This window comes from Chaetura pelagica, unplaced genomic scaffold, assembly GCF_000747805.2.
Source record: "Chaetura pelagica isolate M959 unplaced genomic scaffold, ChaPel_1.0 scaffold559, whole genome shotgun sequence".
NCBI lineage: Eukaryota > Metazoa > Chordata > Aves > Apodiformes > Apodidae > Chaetura > Chaetura pelagica.
Genome location: NW_009970722.1, coordinates 60,727 through 84,747, shown reverse-complemented (window position 1 = coordinate 84,747; position 24,021 = coordinate 60,727). Strand labels below are relative to the sequence as shown.

The following is a 24,021-nucleotide window of genomic DNA, read 5'->3' as shown; positions in this document are numbered from 1 at the left end:
CCTGAGCAGCTAGAAAAATTGATGCTTCTGGATATAAGATCTGGCATTAAAAACTTTACTCTGTTCTTGCTTATAGACTCTATCTACTCTAAAACTCAGTGTATCTTTACAGGCCTCGAGCAAGTGCTGTAGGGGAAAGACTCTGGAGCAGTAAGAATGTGACCGACTTGGAGGATGCCTATAGAAGACTAACTAATCATCGATGCCGCATGCTCCAGTAAGAATAATAGCTGTAGTAAAGCTTGGTTTTCATGCCTTATAACCAGTGGAGTTCAAGTACATGCCGAAATTGCTGGTCTGGAAATGAAGGGAGGAGAGCTAGCAGCTTAGTCATGTCACCACATGTATTTTTGTATCCCCAGAAGAGGAAGAACACATACATTAAGACCGGAGTTCTAGACAGTTTTGCAGCTAGCATTTTCAGAACTCATTAATTTTCTCCAGTGAAATATTAGGAAAATAGTTATACTAAATTGTTATCTCAGTCATGAGAAAAGTAGATACCTTAAGAGATTTACTATGTTAAAAACAAGATTAAAGGACTTAAAAAAAATACCATTTAACAGTATGGTGCAGGTCTTGATGGGGCTCAGAGAAAATACTGATACAGCTGAACAGTGAAGCATACAGTGGCTGTACCTTTGCAAGTAGGGCAATCTGAGCCATCATGTTTCTGGACTTGGTTAACTATTGCCACATCTTAATCTTCTTCCTTTATCCTGGCACTTGTATTGATGTATAAGGAGCTGATTCAGACAACTGCAGCTGCTCTGGTAGGGCTAGTGTGAGATGCGAAATGCAGGAGCAGACTAAGGACTATTCCCTGTACTCACTGTACACTTACTTGTTCCTTAAACTACTTTCTGGTGTAAGATAGGTTTTGCAGAACATGAAGAAAACTGGCACCTGAATTTAAGGTTTTCAGCCTGTCTCTAATAGCCTGGTATATCTGATGGGAACAGAGAACTGTACTTAACTGAAGTACAATTAATGGTAGAATAGGGTCATTTTTCACTCCCTAAGTACACTGCCTATTGCTTCTTGGAAGTAGTTTTCTTTACACAAAGATAAAACAGAGTGAGTGCTAATATCTCTCTTCCAGCCTACAAAGCCAGCCAGGTGTTTGGTTATAATCATACACGTTCCACTTTATTTTAACAGACGTGGCATAGCAGCGGAGCCTGTGTTTGTTGGATACTGTGCCCATGAAGCAAGAGGGGAGTAGCAGCTGCAAGGACTCCTGGTCAACAACCTAAAGTGCCTCTGGTGTATGAACACATGTGCATGCAGTTTGATATCTGAACCAATACTTGAAATTTTCACATTTAAAATAAAGTTACTTGGCATTTGTGTTGGGAGTGTAAGGTGGTTTAGCTTTTATTAGAAATGGGGATTTTTCTCTGTGAAATCTAGAAACCTGGTATCATAAGAGTTACCAATTCAAGTTTCCTTACATTCTAAAGTTGAGGGAAAATAAATGTTAGACATTCTTTAAATAAAGAACAAAATATCTTTTTATTTCAAAGTATCTTATGATTTGCTACTTTTCTGTGGAATCAGTAAATTGCTGACTTGTAACACATGGCACCTCAGAACCACTACATCTTGCATCACTTGTTCATAAGGGTCAAAAACAATCTTCCCTCAACATACTCCAAGGTGGTAGGTAGGTATCTCTGTCCTGAGAGAGCTCTGCCTTTCTGATACTGTTTTGCACAGATCTTATTCAATTTGCAGAAGTATTCATTCCATTTTTTTGCTAACGCAAACTCAGAAGTTACATCCAGTCCTGAACTGTGGTTCAAACTGGTTTCTAACAAAATAGGAAGTAATATGTTCAGTTACAGAGTTTAAAATGTTTATTAACCATATTATTTTACTTGGCTGAAAACAAATCACAATACAGCCTGCCAGAGCTGTAAAGTTACTTCATTTAAGTAAGGTTTGTGACATTTATCTCTATAAAGAAAGAAAGAGTCCTAGTGGCACATTAAATGCACCTGGTGCTTATTTCTGTGAAGAAGATGTGCATCACTTAATTCAGACAGCTGTAAGGTAAGAATTTACAAAGCAGCAAGTGGTGGTTGCACCTCTGGTTCAGCTGCTTTGCAATTACAGGGCTGTGCCTTCTGTTGGGCAGTTAAAAGCCAAGTCTACTCATACACATACTAATTCATCATTTACCACAACCAGTTGGTCCTAGAATAACATACTGGTGTACATAAATAGGCTCCTGAAAATATTTAACAGAGAGGGTAGAAAAGACCATTGTTGTTCTACAGAGTAAAGCTATCACACCAATCCCATCCTCCTCTGAAGAAGTGCACTTTGCTCTTGACTGTTCAGGGCTTGGTAACTGGCAAGCTCCAAAGTGAAGGTGGCTGAGCCTGATGTTAGAGAACGCAAAACAGTTGAGTAGCCCTGGACAAAATGGAGAACATGTCACTCAATTTAGGATAAAGGGAGGTAAGTCAGTACAGAAAGCTACATAGGTCACACAGAGTCAGCAGTATACTGCAACATACCAGTAAGTTAATTGTTTTAATATTAATGTATTAAAAGTGCAATACATTTATGAGTCAACCCAGTAATACACCTTTAAAAATATTATTTGCAAAACCTGTTTTAGTAGCATTTGCTACTTCTCCAACTTACACTTGAAAACACACTGATTTAACAATCCAAATTAACCACAAAAACACTTAACTAGATTTGCAGGCATTTGCTTTAGACTTAAAGTAATGAAAATACAATTTAAAACATCCATTCCAAACTGATTCATGTGTAAAAACAGGAAAAGTGAATTGAAGACTAAGTATTTTTAAGCATATAAGAAAAGCTCCTATTTGTGCTTCATCATTAATAAGATAATCACATACCATCATCTCTGCTAGTGGAACAGCAGCGACCACAACTCTGTTATCTTGACGACTCTGGATTTCCTGAATGCTGCCTCTCCGCTGTGCAAGGTCAGCAAGTGCTGCACTGAGATGGTCTTCACCCACTGTGATTTCTAGGTTCATCAAGGGCTCTAGTATTTGTATATCAGCTTTTTTCAAAGCCTGCATGGAGGGAAAGGCCAGTTATGTTGACATTTCCCCCCTCGAAAATTTTCATTAAAAGTAGGTATGTGACTCAAGCTAACACTGCCTCTCGAATCCTCTACTTCCAAAAGCTACAAGGTCCCCAGTGAGTTCATTCTGCTGTCAGAGAAGAAAAATTGCCAGACATAGATGCACACATTTTCCCAGTAGTATCACGCTGCTGTGTTCTACAGCAGTGTACAGTTTCACTGTACCTTTTGCATGCAACGGGAGACACAGGCTGATACCATAGTGTGGGAAGTGTCAGGATGCACTGTCAGTGACTGCACTGTCACATCTATATCCTGAACTGGGAATCCAAGCAAGGGCCCTAGGAAAAAAAAAAAAAAAAGCACAATTTACAAAATATTAATATACATTCAAAAATTTTCCTTCTACTTCCTCCCCACAAGGGTATGGCTACTGGTATTGTTCATCATATGATTTTGTCATTATCAGGCTTTCCCAAAAGAGATGAAGAAATGCAGACTGACAAAGCACAAACTATTTTGAGAACCAGAAGTTCCCAAGTGTGCTAATGTACTCACATCTAAACCTTTTGTTTAACCAGAGCCTCTGTAATCCTCCCCTCCCCACTGTACTGGTGAGGCCACACCTCAAGTACTGTGTTCAGTTCTGGGCCTCTCGTCACAAGAAGGATATTGAGGATCTGGAGCATGTCCAGCGAAGGTGAAGGGTCTGGAAATCAAATCTTAGGAGAAGCAGCTGCTAAGAGAACTTGAGTTCTTTAGCTTAGAGAAAAGGAGTTTGAGAGGAGACCTTATTGCTCTCTACAATGACCTGAAAGGAGGTTCTAGTAAGAAGGTCTCTTCTCCCAAGTAACAAGCGGTGGGACAAAAGTAAATGGTCTCAAGTTGTGCCAGGGAATGTTTAGATTGGATATTAGAAGAAACTTCTTCACTGAAAAGGTTATAAAACACTGGAAAAGGCTGTGCTGGGAAGTGGTTGTATCACCATCCTGGGAGGTGTTTAAAAATGTGATGTTTCATAGTTTAGCAATGGACTTGGTAGAATTAATTTAAAGGTTGGACTCTATAGTCTCAGAGACCTTTTCTAGCCAAAACAATTCTATGATTCTAAGCCAGAATATCGTCTGTACTTTTCAACACGTGATCATAGCAAAGCCTGACCTAACCCACTACCAGAACTGCAGGGTTAAACTCAATTCCATGAGTTAACCACATCTACTATCCAAGGTAGGTTATTCTCCCTCCAACTGAGGACTAAACCAGACAATAATCTGTATTAGACTGGATGTGAGGCCTTAACCACATCTAAGAAAAAACACATAAGCTTTTTATTCTCCAGAGACCATGGTGAGATATTTATTTATATATATATTTATTTTTTTTCCAAATAAATTCATGGCATACATTTTAGGCTGGAGACAGCTCTGAAGTGTCTTCAAGGAGCATGAAGAAAGCACACAGTCAAACTCATTGGAATAATAGAATCATAGGGGTTGGAAGGGACCTCTGATGATCATTAAGTCCAACGCTCCTGCTGCAGCAGGATGACCTAGGGCAGGTCACACAGAAGCAGATAAAGACAGGTCTTGGAAGTCTCCAGAGAAGGAAACTCCACAATCTCTTTGGGCAGCCTGTTCAGTGCTCCATCACCCTCACAGTAAAGAAGTATTTCCTCATGTTGAGGTGAAACTTTCTGTGTTGCAGCTTGGTGCTGTTTCTCCTCATCCTATCACAGGGCACCACTGAAAAGAAACTGGCCCATTCTTGACAGTCACCCTTCAGATACTTAGAGACATTAATAAAGCCAATTCTCGGGCTTCTCCAGACTAAACAGCCCCAGGTTTCTTAGCCTTTCCTTGTATGACAGATGTTCCAGTCCCTTAATCATTCTTGTAGCTCTCTGTTGGACTCTTTCCAGCATATCCCAGTCCATCCTGAACTGGGGAGCCCAAAACTGGACACAGTACTCCAAATATGGTCTTACTAGGGCAGAGTAGAAGGGGAGGAGAACCTCCCTTGACCTGCTGGCCACAATATCCTTAATGCATCCCAGGATACTATTGGGTCTCTTAGCCATGAGGGCACATCGTTGTCCCATGGATAACTTGTCCACCAGGACTTCAAGGTCCTTCTCCATGTGGCTGATTTCTAGTACGTCAATCCCTAATCATTCCACACCAAGAGATGACAGACTCTGAACAGAACAAAGCAACATGGAAAAAACACTTCCTGCTGCTGCTTCTACAGTAATTATCACTTATCAATCCACTGCCTGTTAACTTTGCTGTAGCGAAGAGTTCTTTGGCCAAAAGTTATTAAATACTTCCTGTTTTTAATAAAACATAAAAGATGCTTTTAGTCCTTTAGAAAGCCTATTCTTTGCAATTAGGTAAGGGTTTTCATTGTATATTTTCATGGACTTAACATATTTGAAAATAAAAAACCAAAACACGTCAGTAACTTAAGAGCAGTGTGTTACATATGTTTGCCTCTGAAACCAGTTTTGTCACATCACTGGTTTACATGATGTCATCAAGTCCAGATTAAAAGAAAACAAACAAAAGAACCCCAAGCTCACTGTTGAGTGACTGAGAAGTCAGCCTTAAAACCAAAGGCATGCCTACATCCTTTCCTAGCACAGGGTAAGGAGTGATTGGCAATTTTTGCAGTTGAGGTGATTTCAAATTTTTCCTTTGTATTAACATCAGTACATACTACCTTCTAGTTTTCAAGGTACCAAGGAGTTTTTCCTCCTAGAAATATATTAAATTGCTTCTTACAGAAATGTTGGACCAGTATAGCCTCCTTTACCTTGAATGCATGAATTTGTGATTCCATTTTCTACAGCTCCTTGGAGTTCTTTGGGTAGTTCTTCAATGACACTTGCAGCATACTCAATGACAGGTTTTGTTGTTGCTCTCTCCCCTAACCTGGGCCTCACCTCTAACTCAGCAGTTACAAAGTGTCGTTTATCTCCTACTGTTTTGTCCAATGTATCTGCAGGACAAAAAAACAACCCAAAACAACCATTTGTAAAAAATATAATACATGTAATTCATCTGGAAGTTACTCAGAAGATCATTTCAAGTAAAGCAAGCTACAAAATCAGAAACAAATGTTCCTTCCATTCACTCATCTTACCTGTAGCTTGGGCAGCATTTATAATGGTTTCTCTGTATGCTATCTGAAGAGGTCCCAAATAAGTCTCAATTCCATATTCACGTTTGATTCGGTCATGAATGATCTCTATGTGCAGCTCTCCCATGCCACAAAGAATAGTCTAGTAAGGCGACAGTTTTCAGAGAAGAGAAAAAATGTAAAACTCAGGTTTTCAATAAAAATTGTTGAAAAAGGACTTGCATGGTTTTAATAGTCTCTCAGAAATATAAGGAGCCGAGAGAGAAAACAAGACTGCTTTTAGTTATCTGACATAAACACAATGTGAGTGAGATGGTAATTACCACTGCTGTGACCACTATAAAAAAGATCACCTTACATTATCTTCATGACTATGTAATTCAAACTTTTTAAACTACAGAACTGTCAAAAACATGCAGAGCACAGGATGTCTTCCCTCTACTCTGTAAAGCACAAGTGCACAAGACTCCTTTTTAGTTTGATGGACATAACTTTGTACATAGATGACAAGAACATTTAGCAAGTTCTTTTTATTCCAGAAAATCTCAATATAGGATCAGTAAATGATGGGTAAATCTTGACAGTTGTAAAATAAAGCTTGGTTATAAGGTAAGCAATACAAGATTCATCTTACTTGTCCTGTGTCAGGATCTAGCTTCACTTTTAAACTTGGATCTTCACGCTGAAGGCAGCTCAATGCGTTATCCAAGTCTGTAGATAAATAGCAAACATTGTATCTAAAGATACTTCAGTAATCTGAGAATCACAGTGAGTCTAAACATCACTTTCCTAATAACATCAAATTTTACTCTCAGAAGGAATCAAAAGGACCCTGAAGAAGCACATATTTTGGCAAACAAAGCAAATTTAAATTATAAACAACTTGCAAATTCTGACTCTCTCCAACAAAATCAACTACCTACTACAGAGTGCTTATTTAATTATTTAAAATACCAGTTTCAGGGCAGAATTTTCTACCTGTATGAAGACAAAATGAAACCTGTAAGTGCTTCATCAAGTCAGTAAAAAGTACTGCTCCCTTTTTTACACAATAGAGTACAACTACAAGTATTGACTGAAAACAGTTTTCAAGGTTATTTGTACTAAGGACACTATGCATGGCACACCAGCATGACCACAGCAAAAAACAGTAGGAAATCAAAGTGCCTCCATCTCTTCAAAGAACGACTACTTTTCTAGACACAAAAAATAGAAAAGCACTGGTACTGCTCAGTGTAGTAATAGAAGAGGATACCGACAACCACTATAAAAAATATACCATCTGTGCAAAACACCAAAAAGAGCCTTATTATATCACTGATTGATATTGTGCAACATACTCATTCCAACCGGGTGTGGATGGACTGGGGATAAGCACTGTTCCTTACATTTGAGAATATGGTTATACTTTAATATCTCATTTGTAGAATACCTCATCATATTCTTAGGTAGCTACGTTGTACCTTGTTGTCTGGCCACTGAAGGAGGTTCAATTGTACAGAAGAAGACAGGGTCAGGGATCTCAACGCCTGCCAGCAGAAGGCTCTCTACATCACTGGTAGACCTCTTCTCTCCCCCAGCATCCCTTCCAGCTCGGCGTGCTGCAGCTACTGCTGAAGCCTTTGATGACACTATGGTATCTCCAGTGGCACTCTACAGATCAACACTCAGTGACCCACAAGACACAGGAGAGGCAGAGGAGGGGATGTGGAAAAAAAACAACCAACCAAAACAACTAAAACCACAAATCCTGACCATTTCTCTTCCTCACTTGTGCTGAACTCCACTTACTTGTTTACAAACAATTGCTGTAACTTCTCTCTTCAAATAACCAAAATGATCCAGAGGAGGAAAAGCTGTGCTCGCATTTAGAATAATGTTTCTTTGCCTAGTTCACTGCATTTTCAATCTAACTCGCCAGTCAAGACACAAAGAACAGTTTTGGTAAAAAAAAATTTGCTTAAGCATGCCAAAATTTGGTTACATTTTACAAAATCTGTGCAAATGAGATCTATGCAGCCTGTTCAGACAATAAAACACTGAATTAATACATCGGTAGAAGCAAGCACAGAACAAACTTACTTGAACTAAAGTTAAATTCTTTCTTTTGTGTAACTTGTTTGGAACACCGTCCTTCCCCACAGGAAGTCTACCCATAGCAATACACCTTCAGTTTTTAGTCCCTTCCACGTAATCAGCACTGCATCTCCCAGAGCAACTACTGACATTTGTACTTTGTAGTATTTCCTTTCAGGATGAAGTACATGTACATATACTTCAAATAAAGCAAGTTTACATATGTCACAATAATCAGGAACACGTCTGAGATACCACACCATTGAAGCAGAAAGCACACTAGTCAAACAAGCTCCCTTACAGAATCAGTATTTTCCATTACCTGCTTCAACCCAACAGTAAGGGCAATGTTGCCAGGCATTAGCGATGGTATTTCAATTTGCTGATCAGCAAAAGGCAGAAGCAGCCGGCTCATTCTCTCACTGAAAATTAAATTCTTGTATTACTCAGGACCGTGGCAGACATTCCAGTGCAACACTAAACCATACCTGTGTCTTACTCACGTGCAATTTTTGTTAATATTATATACAGCTGATTGAGGTTTCAGTGAACCCGAGTAAACACGAATGAAAACTAGTGGTCCACGACATTTATCGTGGAGAACTTTAAATGCCAGGGCACACAGGTCGTCCTTGTACCACTGTCTGCAAAACAAAAAGCATGCTTGTAGGATTAATCCACTCAAGCTCACGTTCACCTAAATTTCACAGGGTCACAGAATCACTTGGGTTGGAAAAGACCTTCAAGGTCATCAAGTCCAACCATTAACCCTACATTAAGCCGTATTCCCAAGTGCCATATCTAGACAACTTTTAGACACATACAGCAATGGTGACTGGATCAATTTCCATTAATTTAAGAAATAATATGTTTCTCATTGTAACATGAATACAGGGATACATTTAAAAATCATAATTTAAGGGAAAAAAAAAAAGTTAACCTAAGCAGTTCCAGCTCCAGTGGGATGTGTATGATGTCATGTGACTCAGCCAGTATTAAAGATAATTTCTACACCTCAATTTTGTTAAATGTCGATATTTCAGACTAAAAATGGATTTTAGAACTCTAAAGTGCAAGTTTAACAACTGTAGATAAATCCACACAATTGCAATAGCACTGACCAAAGCAGGTTCAGTACTTCAGTGTATTTTTACATCTGCATACCTTTACTGTTACTTAATACCTAAAAAATGTAAATATTTTTAAAGATGTGAATGCTCCGACAGTGTTTTTCATTTTCTCCCTTTATGTTTTCCTACTTGTTTTTCTTGACCTTCCTTTTCTCCTGTACTTACAGAAACGGGTAGGAACGCTCATTGGGTGCAGGCAAGTACATGGTGACAGCATCCAGTAAGGGCTGCACTCCTTTGTTCTTCAGCGCGCTGCCGCAGAGCACGGGCACTGCCTTCCGCACTAGCGTGACTCTGCGGATAGCAGACTGTAACTGCAAGAAAGAATTACACTCTGTCAGCATGTGAACTACTATCCAGCCCTAAATTGCATCACAGCTACCAGATATTGCTAACAAATCCCCAAAAGTTAAAAAGAATGTTTGCAAATATGACGTGACTCATCCAAACTCCTTTCATAGGTCCTAGTGAGCTCCAAACCACTAACTGAAGACACTGCTTTTAAGATTTCTAAGCATTTCATGCAGATCTGCAGCTGCTCTTCTTTTAACAGTCCTTTTAATTCAGAATGTTGTACCTTAGACCTTTTTCAACATGCAGTGTCTGAAGTTAGTAACCAACTCTGTGTTAGTAAGAATCAGCAGCTTGGACACAAACCGTCTACCTGGACACAAAAGTCTACCTGGAAATTCCATTCCCCTTTCCCTAAACTCTTGCACAGCAGCCTAACTTTCAAAAAAGACACCTTCCTGAACAAGGGTACCCTACCCATCATAGTGCATTATTGTATAAAATTTAGTCTAATCTTAAATACAGTTTGTCTTAAATACACACTACTGTAAATTCACCGGTTTTTTGTTGATAAAAAATGCACATCTGCAAAATCATCATCTGTATGTGCCACAAGGAAGAAAAACCCAGTATTTTTGAATAACAGCTAGTGCAAACTTGTTTATAAATACTGAAATGTAAAAATTACCTTTTCAGCTGGTATTAAGTCAAAATTTTCACTATGTTCTCCAAGAACCAGTTCAGCAAATTCATCATCCAGATCTGCAACCTTCAACAGAAAAGTATGTTATTATTTGGCACACAGCAGTTTCACAGACAAGTCACAAATCTTAATTATTTAGAATGCATAGCTAAACAGAGGAGAAAGAGAAGCAGAAGTCTTTAAAGACATAAGAGATCATGAGCTCAAACTACAGAAAATTATGTAAATAAATGTTTCAAGAGAGGACAGCAGGGGAGAAAATCAACTTATTAGGCTGCTGTCAGGCAAAACATCAGTGGGAGAGAGAATGCTTGTACTTCTCCCTGAAATGGAAAACACCTACAGACATACAGTGACAGGCAGGAAGGGTTTAACTGAATGTATTTCAGATCCACAAAAAGGCTAAGTCTGAAGTAACCAGCAGGTAACCTTTGTAAGCCAGCAGATACACAGCTGGAAAAACAAACATGCTTTCAGGACACTCTGACTTTCTTCACGTCAAAGGCTTGTATGTCCAAGAGCTTATCTGTGATTTTAAACCGTACCACTTAGCTAACTGCTCTTCCAACTTCGTCTCACTTGCAGCCCTGCACTGTCATAGGAGCTCCAGGAGTCCCTATGCGCAGAAAGGCACTTTGCCCCCTCTAGAGGCTACAACAGCAGTTGGCAAAATACTGAGATGAATAAACAATCAGAAGCCTATTAAAGCTAATAATTAAAACAGGAGAGATAAAGGAAAGCGTTCATTTAATTAAGTGAAAGAAAAGTGTGCAATATGGCTAGTATTGCAACTACTAAATTTTACAGTATTTCTGATAAGGAGTGCAGATAGAATGGCAAGCATATAAAACATCTTACCGACACAAGGTTATCTCAATAATCACACTACTGGGTCCTCCCCTCCCTGCTTCAGGAAGAGCACAGAAACCAATGGAAAAAAACCCAACGCTGTTCTTAGAAAAGCTTTCTATCTGACAATACATTTATCAAGATAAGAGGCTGAGTAATAACATCCACATTTACCATCTGAAAATTCTTGAAACCAGTCTGTGTGTGTGTTTTTCTGAGCTCAGATAAATATAAAATATATCCGTCTGATTTTCATTATTATTCTGATTATTACAGTATTTAAATATCTGAGGGGTGGGAAGAAGGGACCAGTCTCTTTTCGGTGGTGCCCAGTAATAGGACAAGGAACAATGGGTATAAAAGCTAGAACATAGGCAGTTCCACCTCAACATGTGAAGAAACTTCTTTACTGTGAGGGTCACAGAGCACTGGAACAGGCTGCCCAGAGAGGTTGTGGCACCTCCTTCTCTAGAGATTTTCAGCACCTGTCTGGATGCATTTCTGTCTGACCTGCCCTAGGTGATCCTGCTCTGGAAGGGGGGTTGGACTAGATGATCTCTAGAGGCCCCTTCCAACCTCTAACAGTCTGTGATTCTATGATTCAAAGGAAACTGAAAGCCTTGCATCTTCTATTTATGCACTAGCACAGTGTTATTCAAAGCTGTATGGAGAGCAGCAAAACAGACCAATATGTGAGATAAACATGGTTGTTAACCTCCCATATTTTTGCTTATAGATATATGCATTCAAATGTAATCACTACTAGACTTATAAAATGTAATTTAAAAAAAAACTTTTTTGCTTAAGAGTATCTCAAACACATCCAAATCTTCCAACACCATTATACAAAATACACACAAAAAAATGTGGGACCTTATATTGCTAGCTGAGGGGAGAAGAAAAATATTCTGGACAAACTATTTCAAATGTTTTGCACTGCTCAACAGGCAAGTTATACTTTTACTTCCATTAATTCTTCCATTCTTCACTCCTTCTAAATTGTCAACTGAGAGGTGGGCAAAGAGGAACCCAATGAGGTTCCACAAAAGTAAGTGTAGAGTCCTGCACCTGGGGAGGAGTAACACGCACCAGTACAGGTTAGAAGCTGACCTGTTAGAAAGCAGCTCCATGAAGAAGGACCTTGGAGTCCTGGTGGACAAGCTATCCATGGGACAACAATGTGCCCTTGTGGTCAAGAAGGCCAATGGTATCCTGGGGTGCATTAAGAACAGCATGGCCAGCAGGTTGAGAGATTCTCCCTCCCCCTCTACTCTGCCCTAATGAGACCTTACTTGGAGTACTGTGTCCAGTTCTGGGCTCCCCAATTCAAGAGGGACAGGAATTTACTTGAGAGAGTCCAATAAAGGGCTATAAGGATGATTAAGGGACTGGAACACCTGCCTTATGAGGAAACGCTGAGAGATCTGGGGCTGTTGAGTCTAGAGAAGAGAAGACAGAGGGGATCTTATTAATGTATATAAAATCTGAAGGGTAGGTGTCAAGAAGGAAAGGCCAGTCTCTGTTCAGTTGTGCCCTGTGATAGGACATGGGGCAACGGAAGTAAACAAGAACACAGCAAGTTCCACCTCAACATGAGAACTTATTTTCTATGAGGGTTACAGAGCACTGGAAGAGGCTGCCCAGGGAGATTGTGGCACCTCCTTCTCTGGAGAATTTCAAGACCTGTCTGGATGCATTTCTGTGTGACCTGTCCTAGGTGATCCTGATCTGACAGGGGGTTGGACTTGATGCTCTACAGAGGTTCCCTCCAACCTCTAAGATTCTGTGATTCTATAAACTGTGCAAAACCTGGTATTAAGTAGGGAAGTCTCTATTATCTTATTCATATTGCTTCACAATATGAAATGCATAAAGAAATGTTTCTACTGTTCTTTTCTCATCTCTCCCATGGACCTTTTTGATGGATCTGGACCAAGAGTTACGGCTGGATTCAGGAAGCTCTCACAGTGTTTAGTGGCATTTTGACCAGCCTGCAACATCCTATCCAGCTTCTTGCTGCCACTACAGAAAGGTATGACATCTTGCAGGTTCTGAGTCACATCTACAAGGTCTTGTGTAAATATTCCAATATCTTCTGGCACCTAAGACAGTGCAAGATGCCATGCTAGTCAACTGAATGCTAAATATAGTGTCTGATTTCTTCAGTTCCCTGCTTATAAACCAGGAAGTATTTTCCATTTTACCCACTTATTGTACAGCCAGGGAGTCCAACTCTCTATATTCAGCATATTTCGCCACCATGGGTTTTTTTATGAATGTTTCCAACATGCATTAAGAACCTTTGACAAATGGAAAGGAAGTAAAGAAAATCTGAAATTAGTTCAATATGGACCAACACAGAAACCTGCACTTGTGACAGAACAGATCCATGTGCTGACACAGAGGATCAACTAGCCAGGAAACAGCTCTGCAGAAGTCAACTAGAGAGTCTTGCTGGACAACTGAGCATGAGTCAGCAGTGCACCCTTCCAGTGACAAAGGCTAACTGCCTTCTGGCCTGCATCAGCACGAGCATAGCCAGTAGATCAGGGCAAGTTGCTAGTACCCTCTGCCCTGCACTTCTGAAGTTGCAATACTGTCTGCTTTTAGGTTACCCAGAACAAAGGAGACTGACCAACTGTGAGATGCCCAGTGTAAAACTACAAAAGTGGCTGGAGACAGCTGGAGGCCCAGAGAAACGTGTTTTGCCTAGAGAGGTAAAGGCAGGGATGCAAATGCTGTCTCTAACTCTAATAGTGCTGGTGCTGGGCCTGCTCCAGGGAGAACAGAGACAGGTTCTTCTCAGTGCTACACAAGGAAAGGTCAAGCAGCACTGTTGCAGGTTGCTACATGGTAAATTCCAGTTAGACAAAAAGAAAGAATTCACAAGGCTGACCCAGCACTGGGACAGGCTGCCTACACAGATTGTAATGACCATCCTTAGAGATTTGAAAACTTAACTGAAGAAGACCTGAGGAACCTGACTGAATGCTGAGGTTAGCACTGCTTTGAGCAGCTCACTGCTCCAGACACCTCCAGAGGTCCCTTCCAGACTATTTTTTCTAATTTTCTAAATAACAGTTTTAAATATATTATGCATTTACTTTGGAACTTTACTTGTTCTATTAAGGTATTTCTGGCATCCTGGACTTCTTGGAATAGGTTGGGATCATCAGCCTCCAACAATGGCTTTTGCTCAAATTTTTTTCCATCATCCATATCAGAAGTAGGTTCCCAAATTATTTGTTCCTTAGTCACCACATCAACCAGTCCTCTGAAGGTCTTGGCTTCCCCAATGGGCAACTGCAAACAGATTAGATATTTTAGACAGCTGCAAAACATTTAAAAATTGAAAGAAAGCAAATAAATGTTTAATTTCTAAGCTTACCTGTAAAAGCAAAGGTTTTGTCTTCAACTTTTGTTTGATACTCTCAACAGCACACCTAAAACTATATGAAAACAAAAGACACTAAGTTACACAAAACTTAATGATACCATAAAACAGGCTTACCATTCCTTATTTACTGCCAAAATTACTCCTAAAATTACAGAAGAATATGCATCTGCATAATCAAAGATGTATATAGTAAGTCTTAACATGATTGGCTTGCTCTATGCTAACAAAAAATTTAAATTGATTAGATACATCCTCTTACAAGGTTCTGAGCTATGATTAAAATAACTTTCTGAATACCTTGCCCTGTTTTTGTCCATCTTGTTCAAAAAGCAAATCCGTGGTATCTGATGTTTGTCTGCTTGTCTCCACACTGTCAGTGTTTGGGCCTAAAGCAAAAGACAAAACATAAACACCAGTGCCAAGAGCTGAACTATACAGTCCCCAAAACCACAGAGGACTGACCCAGATTCCTCGCAAAGGGTACACAGGCAAGGAATCATGGAGAGAAACTAAACATTACAGGGAATATATATGGAAAAAAATCAGTAATGTAGAAACTTAAACTTTTGTTGTCAGATCTAATTGTTTTGCTTTTGAGGGTGTAGGCTGCTACTCAGTTTCGGTTCTTATACAACAGCACCTAAATGCTTTCCAATAGCAAATTACATACTGTGACTCACACAGATCAAGTGTTCTTTCATGTCACATCCAGGAAAAAGGTATGTTCCATGGAACACAGTGAATTCACAGTAGGCAACTTTTTTACAGGATTAAACTACTCACACACTGCATGCTATTAAGTCAAATTCCAGCCTGCCTCCACCTTTTCTGCACTACACTCTGAAGGGCAAGTTTTAGATTTCAGAAGAGCTATCTTCAGCTTGCTCAGGGCTCAGCTGGAACAGATCCCATGGGAAGCTTCCATGAAGGGTAAAGGAGCTGAGAGTGAGTGAGTGAGCGAGCGAGTGAGTGAGTGAGTGTGTGCTGGGAGTTTTTCAAGAACACTCTCCTAGATATGCAAAACCAGTTCATCCTCTCTAAAGGCAAGGGAAGTAGGTGGAGCAAGAGACCCCCCTGGCTTAACTGTGAACTTCTGGGTCTGCTCAGAACCAAAAGGGAATTGTAGCAGAGGTGGAAATGTCTAACATTACCAAATGTAAATTACAAAGGCGTTGCCAGGGTATGCAGAGATGGAGAGTCAGGAAAGCAAAAGCTCAGCCTGAGCTGACATTGGCCAGAGATGTCAAAAACTTCAAGAAAGGGTTCTTCAGATACATTAACTACAAGCAGAAACAGAGGAATAATATTGTCCTACTACTAAACAGGAGAGGTGAACTAGTCACCAATAATGCTAAAAAGGCAGAGATCCTCAACACCTTCTTCACCCCTGTCTTTACCAGTGCTGTTGGGTCCCAGGTCATAGTTGACTAAGACACCCACCTGCTGTCAGTGAAGGAATAGTTATGTGTCAACTATTGCAGGAGCCTGACCTGTACAAATCAGTGGGTCCAGCTGCCATCCACCCTAGGGTGCTGAGAGAGCTGCTGATGTCATTGCAAAGCTGCTCTCCATAATATTTGAGGAGTCATGGAGATTGGGAAACATCCCTGAAGACTGGAGGAAGGCTAATGTCACCCCCATCTATAAGAAGGGTTCAAAGGAGGACCCAGGTAATTACAGACCCATTAAGCCTCACTTCAGTCCCTGGAAAGGTCATGGAGCAAATCCTCCTGGGGACTGTCACAAGTCAATTGAAGCACATGATCAGGAAAACATGGATTTACCAGAGGCAAACTGTGCTTGACAAACCTGATGGCTTTCTACAGCAAAGTAACCCGCTTGGTTGCTGCAGGGTGAGAGGTGGACATCATCTACCTGGACTTCTCCAAGGCTTTTGATATGGTCCCACACAGCCTCCTCCTGGAGAAACTGACTTGTTAACAGCCTTGACAAGTGGTCTGCGTCATGGCTGGGGAGGGGGCTAACAGACCATACCCAGAGGGTGGTAGTAAATAGTTCCTCCACCAACTGGCAACCAGTCACAGGTGGGGTCCCCCAGGGATTGGTATTGGGCCCAATGGTGTTTAGCATCTTCTTAAGTGACCTGGATCAAGAGCACTCAGAAGGAAGTTTCCTGACAACACCAAGATGAGTGTTGAAGCTGACCCTCCAGTAGGGAGAGCCACTTTCCAGGATGACCTAGACAGGCTGGAAGACTGGGCTAGCAGAAACCTTATGAAATTCAACAGGGAGAAGTGTAAGGTCTTGCATCTGGGAACACATAACCCAGGAGTGCAGTTCGGACTGGGACCCACCTGGCTTGAGAACAGCTCTTTGGAAAGGGACCTGGAGGTCTTGGTGGATAACAGGCTCAATGTGAGTGAGCAGTGAGCTGCAGCAGCAAAGAAAGCCAACAGGATGCTGGGCTGCATCAACAAGAGTATCACCAGCAGAGATTAAGAAGTCATCATCCCACTCTACTCAGCACTGGTCAGACCACACCTGGACTATTGTGTTCAGTTTTGGTCCCTGCTCTACAAAGAGGATGCAGACAGGCTGGAGAGGGTCCAGAGAAGGGCCACAAGGATAATCAGATGACTGGAGGACCTGCCATGTGAGGAAAGCCCGAGAAAACTGGGTTTGTTCAACCTTGAGAAAAAAAGGCTTCAAGGAGATCTTATTACCATGCTCTAGTACTTAAAGAGTGGCCACCAAGAAGATGGAGACTCCCTATTTACAAGGAGTCACATGGAAAAGACAAGGGGTAATGGGTACAAGTTGCTCCTTGGGAGATTCTGATTGGACACAAGAGGTAAATTTTTCACCATGAGGACAAACAAACATTGGAACAGTCTCCCAGATTAAGTGGTAGATTCCCCCATGTTGGACATTTTTAAGTCTCAGCTTAACAGGGTGCTGAGCTATCTCATGTAAACTATAGTATTACCTAGAAAGGCTGGACCAGATGATCTCTGAGGTTCCTTCCAACCTGGCATTCTATGATTGTATGATAAACAGGCTATTGCAGAGGGAGAAATTTTGGCTGAAAATTACTCATTTTATATAAAAAATCTGAAAATGAGAGATGAACAGATACTGGTTTTTTTCCCCCACTGGTGGATTTAGCCAGAAGCATTCAGCTCAATCAACGTTTCTGAAGGACAGCAACAAAAGAACAAAAATACTCCAGACTTTAATGGACATCCCACTTGCTTGCCCCTTATTTCCATGGAAATTCCTGTACAACACAGGACTTTAAGTGCTCATCTTTAAGTGCTCATTCCTGGAGATGAATTTTTATCAAAGCATAAGAAGAAATAATACAGAGCAACATCTCTGTACTATTATTATTTCAGTCTCATTTAAGTTATTAGACAAAAAAAAGCTATCAGGCATTTTTACCTCAACACCAGCTGAAGCATCAAACACTGTCACAGCTCCATCCAGGACTCTCAAGCAACGCTCAACTTCCACAGTGAAGTCCACATGACCTAAAAAACAGTCTTCCTTTTATACCATCATAATTCAAACAGGCAACATCAACATTGCAATTTTTATGTTTTTTTAAATCAAGTCAAAACAACCTTGTCTTTATTTGCAGAAAAACACACCCATCAGTCCTTGAAACACACATGGCTGCTAGGCTGCAATCCCAGAACTGAGAGTAATTTTGTGTGGAAATGTCTGAACTCACTTTAAATGAACTAAATTAGGCAAAAAATACTTAGCCAAAGCCAAAAAGAGCTCAGTACCAGCCTTTTTTTACTGCTGCAATTAAACCAACTAAACATCGCACAATATTTAAAATTAAGACTTATCTTTTCTGACACTGCACCTCATCTCCTCTCCCCTAATAAAGTGATTACTGATTAAGTATTATACCTGGGGTGTCAATCAGATTGATTCTGAAGTCCTTCCAGTCAAATGTAACAGCAGCAGACTGAATGGTAATACCACGTTCTCGCTCCTGTACCATAAAATCTGTCACTGTGTCCCCATCGTCAACATCTGTCGGCAGACAGCAGGATTACAGTTGGGAAGGGAAATAATTCAAAAGCTGAACTTGTCTTGGAATACAAATGCTGAGAGAGATTTGGAAGCACTGTCAGTTTTATGTATGTATAAGCTATGAAAACTAGGCTTTTCCAGAATATGGTCATATAAGTCAAAGACAAGAAATTCCAACAAGCTTTTTGTTGTCCTTAATCCTAGTAGCACTGTGAGAAACCTGAAAACTAAAGAAAAGTCCAAAATCATTAACAAACTACAACTGCAAAGAGCTTGGTTGCACTCATTGTATGGAATATGACTGACATGTTAAAATTTAGTATTTAAAAGGTAATTAAGTTAAAACTAAACTTACATTAGAAAAAACCCCAACAAACAACAAAAACCCCAAACAAACAAGTAAGTGGTAGGCTTTTGCTTTTGTTGGTTTTTTTATGTTTTTTTGGGGAGAGGTTGTTTTTTATTTTTAATAAAAAGAGAAGCAGTTCCACATTTTTAATCAAGCAGGCCACAAGGTCCAACTGCTCCACAAGCCTAAGAGCATCATCTACCATTCTTATACATGGCAGAGAACAGGAAATTAAATTTTAAAGCATAAAAGGTAACAAAAATTGAGGATGTTGTGACCCTTCCAATCTTGAATTTTGTGAGAGTTGTTGAAGTAACGAATTCATACTGTGCTATGGCTTTCAAAATAAATTGTTATTGTTTGTTGCTTTACAGGTCAAAGTACAACTGAAGAAACAGCTTTACTAGGTGGCCACAAAGAAATAAGTCAAATTAAATGTTAAACAAATCAATGCACTAGAAGTAAAAATGTGATCCTATGATCACTGCACTGCATGTTACTGTACACTGTTAAATCTGTCAAACCTACCAAAAGACAAAAAGTATTTCTAACCTCCAAGTGTCCTTATGTATCCAGAATAATACAGCATTCTCTCTGTTGTCGTAGTTTTCCCTGCATCAATGTGGGCCATGATGCCAATGTTTCGGATTCTGCGTGACATGAAATAATTGCTTTTACTGTGGTCATTTTTTTTTTAATTCTGTGACAATGTTATTTGTATAAACAATTAATATTCACTGAGAATAGTATACCAGGTTAATAACACTTTTCCTCTATGACTTATCTGACACATTTTGATGCCAAAGTAGTTAGTATTCCTCAGATCAGTAATACTCAAGAGTTTTGGAACAGGTTTCTACTCTTCATTTCAGGGTCCAACTACTTCTTGGTCTCATCCTCACTCATCAACCCTCCCCACAGACAGAAGCAGCTCATCCACCCTCTCATCCATCCCAGTCTCTAACCCCTGGTGCCTGAAACAATTGATTGCATATATGCACTCTACTACTCAAATATACTACCCAAGTTCCCAGGAAGCTGTCCTTGAATCTGTTAAACCAAGCCTTCCTTTCTGAAGTACCTCGCTAGTAGCTTCCAAAACTGCTTCACTAGCTCTGCACATCACAGGTTTGTGATCAGCCCCCATATTCACCTTAACGCTAGCCAGATTTGCCCTCTGGACAAGAAATAGTCTTCCAAGAGAACTTCACCCCCAAGCCACTCCTTTAGGAGGTCAGCCCATCATTACTTTGCTCATGTCAATAAAGCCCTCATCTAACACAGCCGAGTGCTTCCACAAACCTAAAATAACCCTTCCACCTCATTCAGTGCCCACCAGACACCATGAATGTGGAGCTTCCCTAAGAGCTCAGTTTTGGTTCTAAATAACTAAAGCAGAGACAGCCCAAGACCACCCTGACACCAGCAAATGTTCTGTATTGAAATGTCAGAAGGGTAAAAATAAGGAAGTACTACTTTTAATTTAGAATACGCACACAAACTATGCATGTGACAGGCACAGCAATAACCCACAGCTTTATCACATCAATTGCTGTGGTTGCAATCTGGAAAAGAAACTAGTATGACATACCTGGATATATGAGGATTAATGACAGAACGCAAAGATTTAACATCTCCTGGAGACAAACAAAACAAAAATCTGTAAGACTCATCCCAGTGCAAAAATGGTCAATTTTAACAAAAATGAATAAATTTTGGAAAATAAGTATAACTAAATCTATTCAAGAAAACTCCTAAAAATCTTATTTTAAAAAAGCCACTACTCATGAAAATCCTCAAATCTCTAAAGATATGTACTGAATTTTCAATAAATACCACTTTCTTAAAAAAAACCAAAAAACCCCGTTAAACTCTTCAAACAAGCTGTAATTTAGAAATAACAGGAAAAAGCCTACACAGAAAAGTATCATCGGCACAGTAAAATCTTCCTCTGCAGAAGCCATAATAAAACATACCACCATTCCAGGCAACTGTAATGTCAACATTTTTCTGAACTGGCTACCAGATAACACATTCCAAAAGTAATTTCTCCTTTAAGTACTGAAGCTGGACAGCATTTAGTCCCACACAGAAAACACAAACTGACCTAGGTTAAGAAAACATGGGACTGAGGAGTTTTAAAGGCATATTTTCTTGAAAGATATTTCCGCTCGCACACCCTATATAGCTGGAAAGGAAGCCACCAAGCTAAACTTTTATCAGACTAATCACTAATTCAGTTACTCAAGCCATTTAAGTTGTGTTTCAGCAACTCACTCACCTAATACTTTATAGTACTTTGATAGGCTACATCTACAGATCACCCGTCTTACCAGCAAGACAATAAAGAGGCATCTTATAGGTTAACATCTTGACAAGGAGAAAGACTCATCTTAGAACATGATAGCAGAGGCTGGACTTTCACAAACACCACCAACTCAAATAAAAACCCAATTAACATTGCCTTTTTCCCCTCTGGTTTCTAAAATAACCCACAAAGTAACACATTAGTATGTCTGAGACTTCTTGCTTGCCCAAGCCACGCTATCTTCTTGTGCACGGAATGAAGCTCTGCCTCCATGTGAGACACTGAGGTATTCCACACAGCACAAGCAGGGATCAGTACAGCAGGCAGCAAGGACATTACACAGACAACTACACAGAAGTGTAACAGGAAGTAACACAGACCATGCTGACATTAGCAACTAAAGCAACTCTTCCTCTTGTGTACATGACTGCATGTTACAAGATACACACTGCTGAATCCATTAACAATTAATTTTTTCTAAAGAAGGTGGTTACCGACCAGTTACCAGTATTTTCCTCCCATCTGCATCTTGAGGTAGACGAAGCACAGAAAAAGTAGCCCTGACTCCCAACACTACCTTGTATCAATCAATTTCCATTCGGTCTCTGTGTAGCTACTAAGAAAATAGCAAAAATTCCTTTTTGTTGAAATATTGTTTTCCAAGTACCTTATTATTTTTACTCTATTTCAGACTCAGACTGCAAGGACTAATACAAGTATCAAAATACATTACTTTGAAAGGAATTATCAAATACATCAACAGTAACTTTTAACTCCTATTTAATCATACCCCTGTCTTTCTACAGTTGTCCAACATGGTGGCTATCATTAGTTACCTGATAATCAACTAATACTTCAGGCAACTGGGCTGGGGTTCCAGCAAACTTCACAACTGATTTGACTTCTAAAATATCTGTTTCTTTTAAAGCATACATACAGTCAGAAAAGAGCAGCAATAAAGAAGATCTCTTTTCAGTCCTTGAACTTTTTAACTGCTCTATTTGCACTTCACACACCAAATGAGATGAATCGTGACCAAAAGAATGCAACATAACACAATTTAGAAAGTATTCTCACTTTATGTGAGAATACAGTAACGTTTAGTATTAAGAAAATAATTTTAACATACCTGGTGGAGAACTATAGTTCCTTAGACTGCAGTTTTGTGGTATCACACTTAAGACTCTCATTTTTGTATTCTTGAAATAGAAATGCTTAAAAGGAAAAAAACATATAAAAATAATATAGAATATTTATCATTATAAATATTTGCCCCACTCCTTGGAAGTGTTCAAGGCCAGGCTGGATGTGGCTTTGAGCAACCTGGTCTTGTGGGAAGTGTCCCTGTCCACAGCAAGGCAGTTCTGTGATTCTGTGTGAAACTACATTTTTGCCATTTAGCTGTAGAAAACTAAACTAAAAAACACATAACTACAAGATCCGATACTGCTGTTAGATATTTATATACAACCTGCTCTAGGTGAACCAGCTTTAGCAGAGGGGTTGAACTAGATGATCTCCAGAGGTCACTTCCAACCCCTGCCATTCTATGATTTTATGACATAAGATCCAAATACCAGCTACTTGGAGGCAGAGGCATGAAGATGATAGAACTGAGGTTTAAACCAAGTCCAGTCCCAATATCACAGAATCACAGAATGGCTAGGGTTGGCAGGGACTCTCAAAATCATCCAGATCCAACCCCCCTGCATGGGCAGAGACGCCTCCCACTAGACCAGGTTGCTCAAAGACACATCCCACCTGCCCTTGAACACTTCCAGGGATGGGGCATCCCCAACTTCCCTGGACAACCTGTTCCAGTGTCTCACCACACTCACACTAAAGAATTTCTTCCTAATGTCTAACCTAAATCTATCATCTTCCAGCTTAAATATTACTTGGGAAGTCCAGTAAAAATCTATGAGTGCATCGACACACACTGCTGGTAGTCACAATATTTTAAATAAGTCTTATTTGTGTAAGTAAGTTAACAGAAAAATTACAAATTAAACTTCCACATTCTAACTTAGATGAAGCCTAATTCCAACATGGAACTATGTATTCAGTTTGAATACCAGTATGTAAATGAAAGACAAAACCCAAAAGTTTACTGGGAGTAGCTCTGGTATCTCTTTTGCTCCCACAGGAAGTATCACAATTTAGGAAAAACTTACCTTGTTGCACAAACTTGAGAACTTCAATGGGTTCACCGAAATTTTCCTCATAATTCTCAGCATTCTGACATCTGTCTCTAAAGCTGCTCCCTGCCGAGATAAGTAAACGTTGTGCAAAACGTTCAGAACAGAAAACAGCTGACTGCATTATTTCCATTTAAATAAGCAATGGAATTCAACTGTCTTCCCACGGTACATCAGGCCGCTATTTCCAGGTTACTGCTGTACAAGCTAAACCAGCGCCCAATCTGTACAAATAACGTCATTAAGCCTTAATTAGAAGTGCCGCAGAGACGCGCGGCCACGAGCACTAAACACACGTCTCGAAGGAACTTGCCAGCAGTGGGGCAGAACCTGTAACACCGCAGCTCACACGGATCAGCTGCAGGGCTCCCGTCGGCGAAGCAGAAACAGCTCTGTTGGTCCGGGAGGAGGACGCGGGGCAGGGAAAAGCAGGTGTTTGTTTGGGGCAGGAGCAGCAGGACGTGCCCGGCGTTAAGTCCCTGAGGCCCCGCAGCCCCCGCC

General features: G+C 40.2%; 3 protein-coding genes across 3 annotated transcripts in view; 2 read left to right on the top strand and 1 right to left on the bottom strand.

Annotated features, from left to right (window-relative positions):
• HEXB (hexosaminidase B (beta polypeptide)) overlaps positions 1 to 1,225 on the top strand; it is an 11,742-nt gene extending 10,517 nt beyond the window's left edge. The window contains exons 11-12 of the mRNA XM_010006380.1: positions 113 to 217; positions 1,162 to 1,225. Of these exons, the coding sequence (XP_010004682.1) occupies positions 113 to 217; positions 1,162 to 1,225 (169 nt within the window). The remainder of the gene's footprint in view (positions 1 to 112; positions 218 to 1,161) is intronic.
• Positions 1,226 to 2,231: 1,006 nt separating this feature from the next.
• On the bottom strand, positions 2,232 to 23,559 carry GFM2 (G elongation factor, mitochondrial 2). The gene is made up of 20 exons (XM_010006368.1): positions 23,497 to 23,559; positions 22,452 to 22,536; positions 20,606 to 20,651; positions 19,567 to 19,664; positions 18,540 to 18,665; positions 18,060 to 18,148; positions 14,955 to 15,043; positions 14,649 to 14,709; positions 14,378 to 14,563; positions 10,397 to 10,477; positions 9,583 to 9,731; positions 8,791 to 8,931; positions 8,610 to 8,709; positions 7,675 to 7,864; positions 6,846 to 6,922; positions 6,215 to 6,353; positions 5,885 to 6,070; positions 3,299 to 3,414; positions 2,880 to 3,062; positions 2,232 to 2,421 (listed from the first exon to the last, which is right to left on the bottom strand). The coding sequence occupies exons 1-20, from the start codon at positions 23,557 to 23,559 to the stop codon at positions 2,293 to 2,295; spliced, it is 2,334 nt and encodes a 777-aa protein (XP_010004670.1). The 3' UTR covers positions 2,232 to 2,292.
• Positions 23,560 to 23,664: 105 nt separating this feature from the next.
• Positions 23,665 to 24,021, top strand: part of NSA2 (NSA2 ribosome biogenesis homolog (S. cerevisiae)) — a 4,794-nt gene continuing 4,437 nt past the window's right edge. The window contains exon 1 of the mRNA XM_010006379.1: positions 23,665 to 23,688. Coding sequence (XP_010004681.1) covers positions 23,665 to 23,688 — 24 coding nt within the window. The remainder of the gene's footprint in view (positions 23,689 to 24,021) is intronic.

Coding starts and splice junctions, on each gene's coding strand:
- GFM2 (XM_010006368.1), bottom strand. CDS start 23,559: ATGCTGAGAATTATGAGGAAAATTTCGGTGAACCCATTGAAGTTCTCA. Junction 18,149..18,539: donor CAATCTGATTGACACCCCAG/GTATAATACTTA, acceptor ACTGTTTTTTAG/GTCATGTGGACTTCACTGTG. Junction 6,923..7,674: donor TTCAGTGGCCAGACAACAAG/GTACAACGTAGC, acceptor ATTTATCTACAG/ACTTGGATAACGCATTGAGC.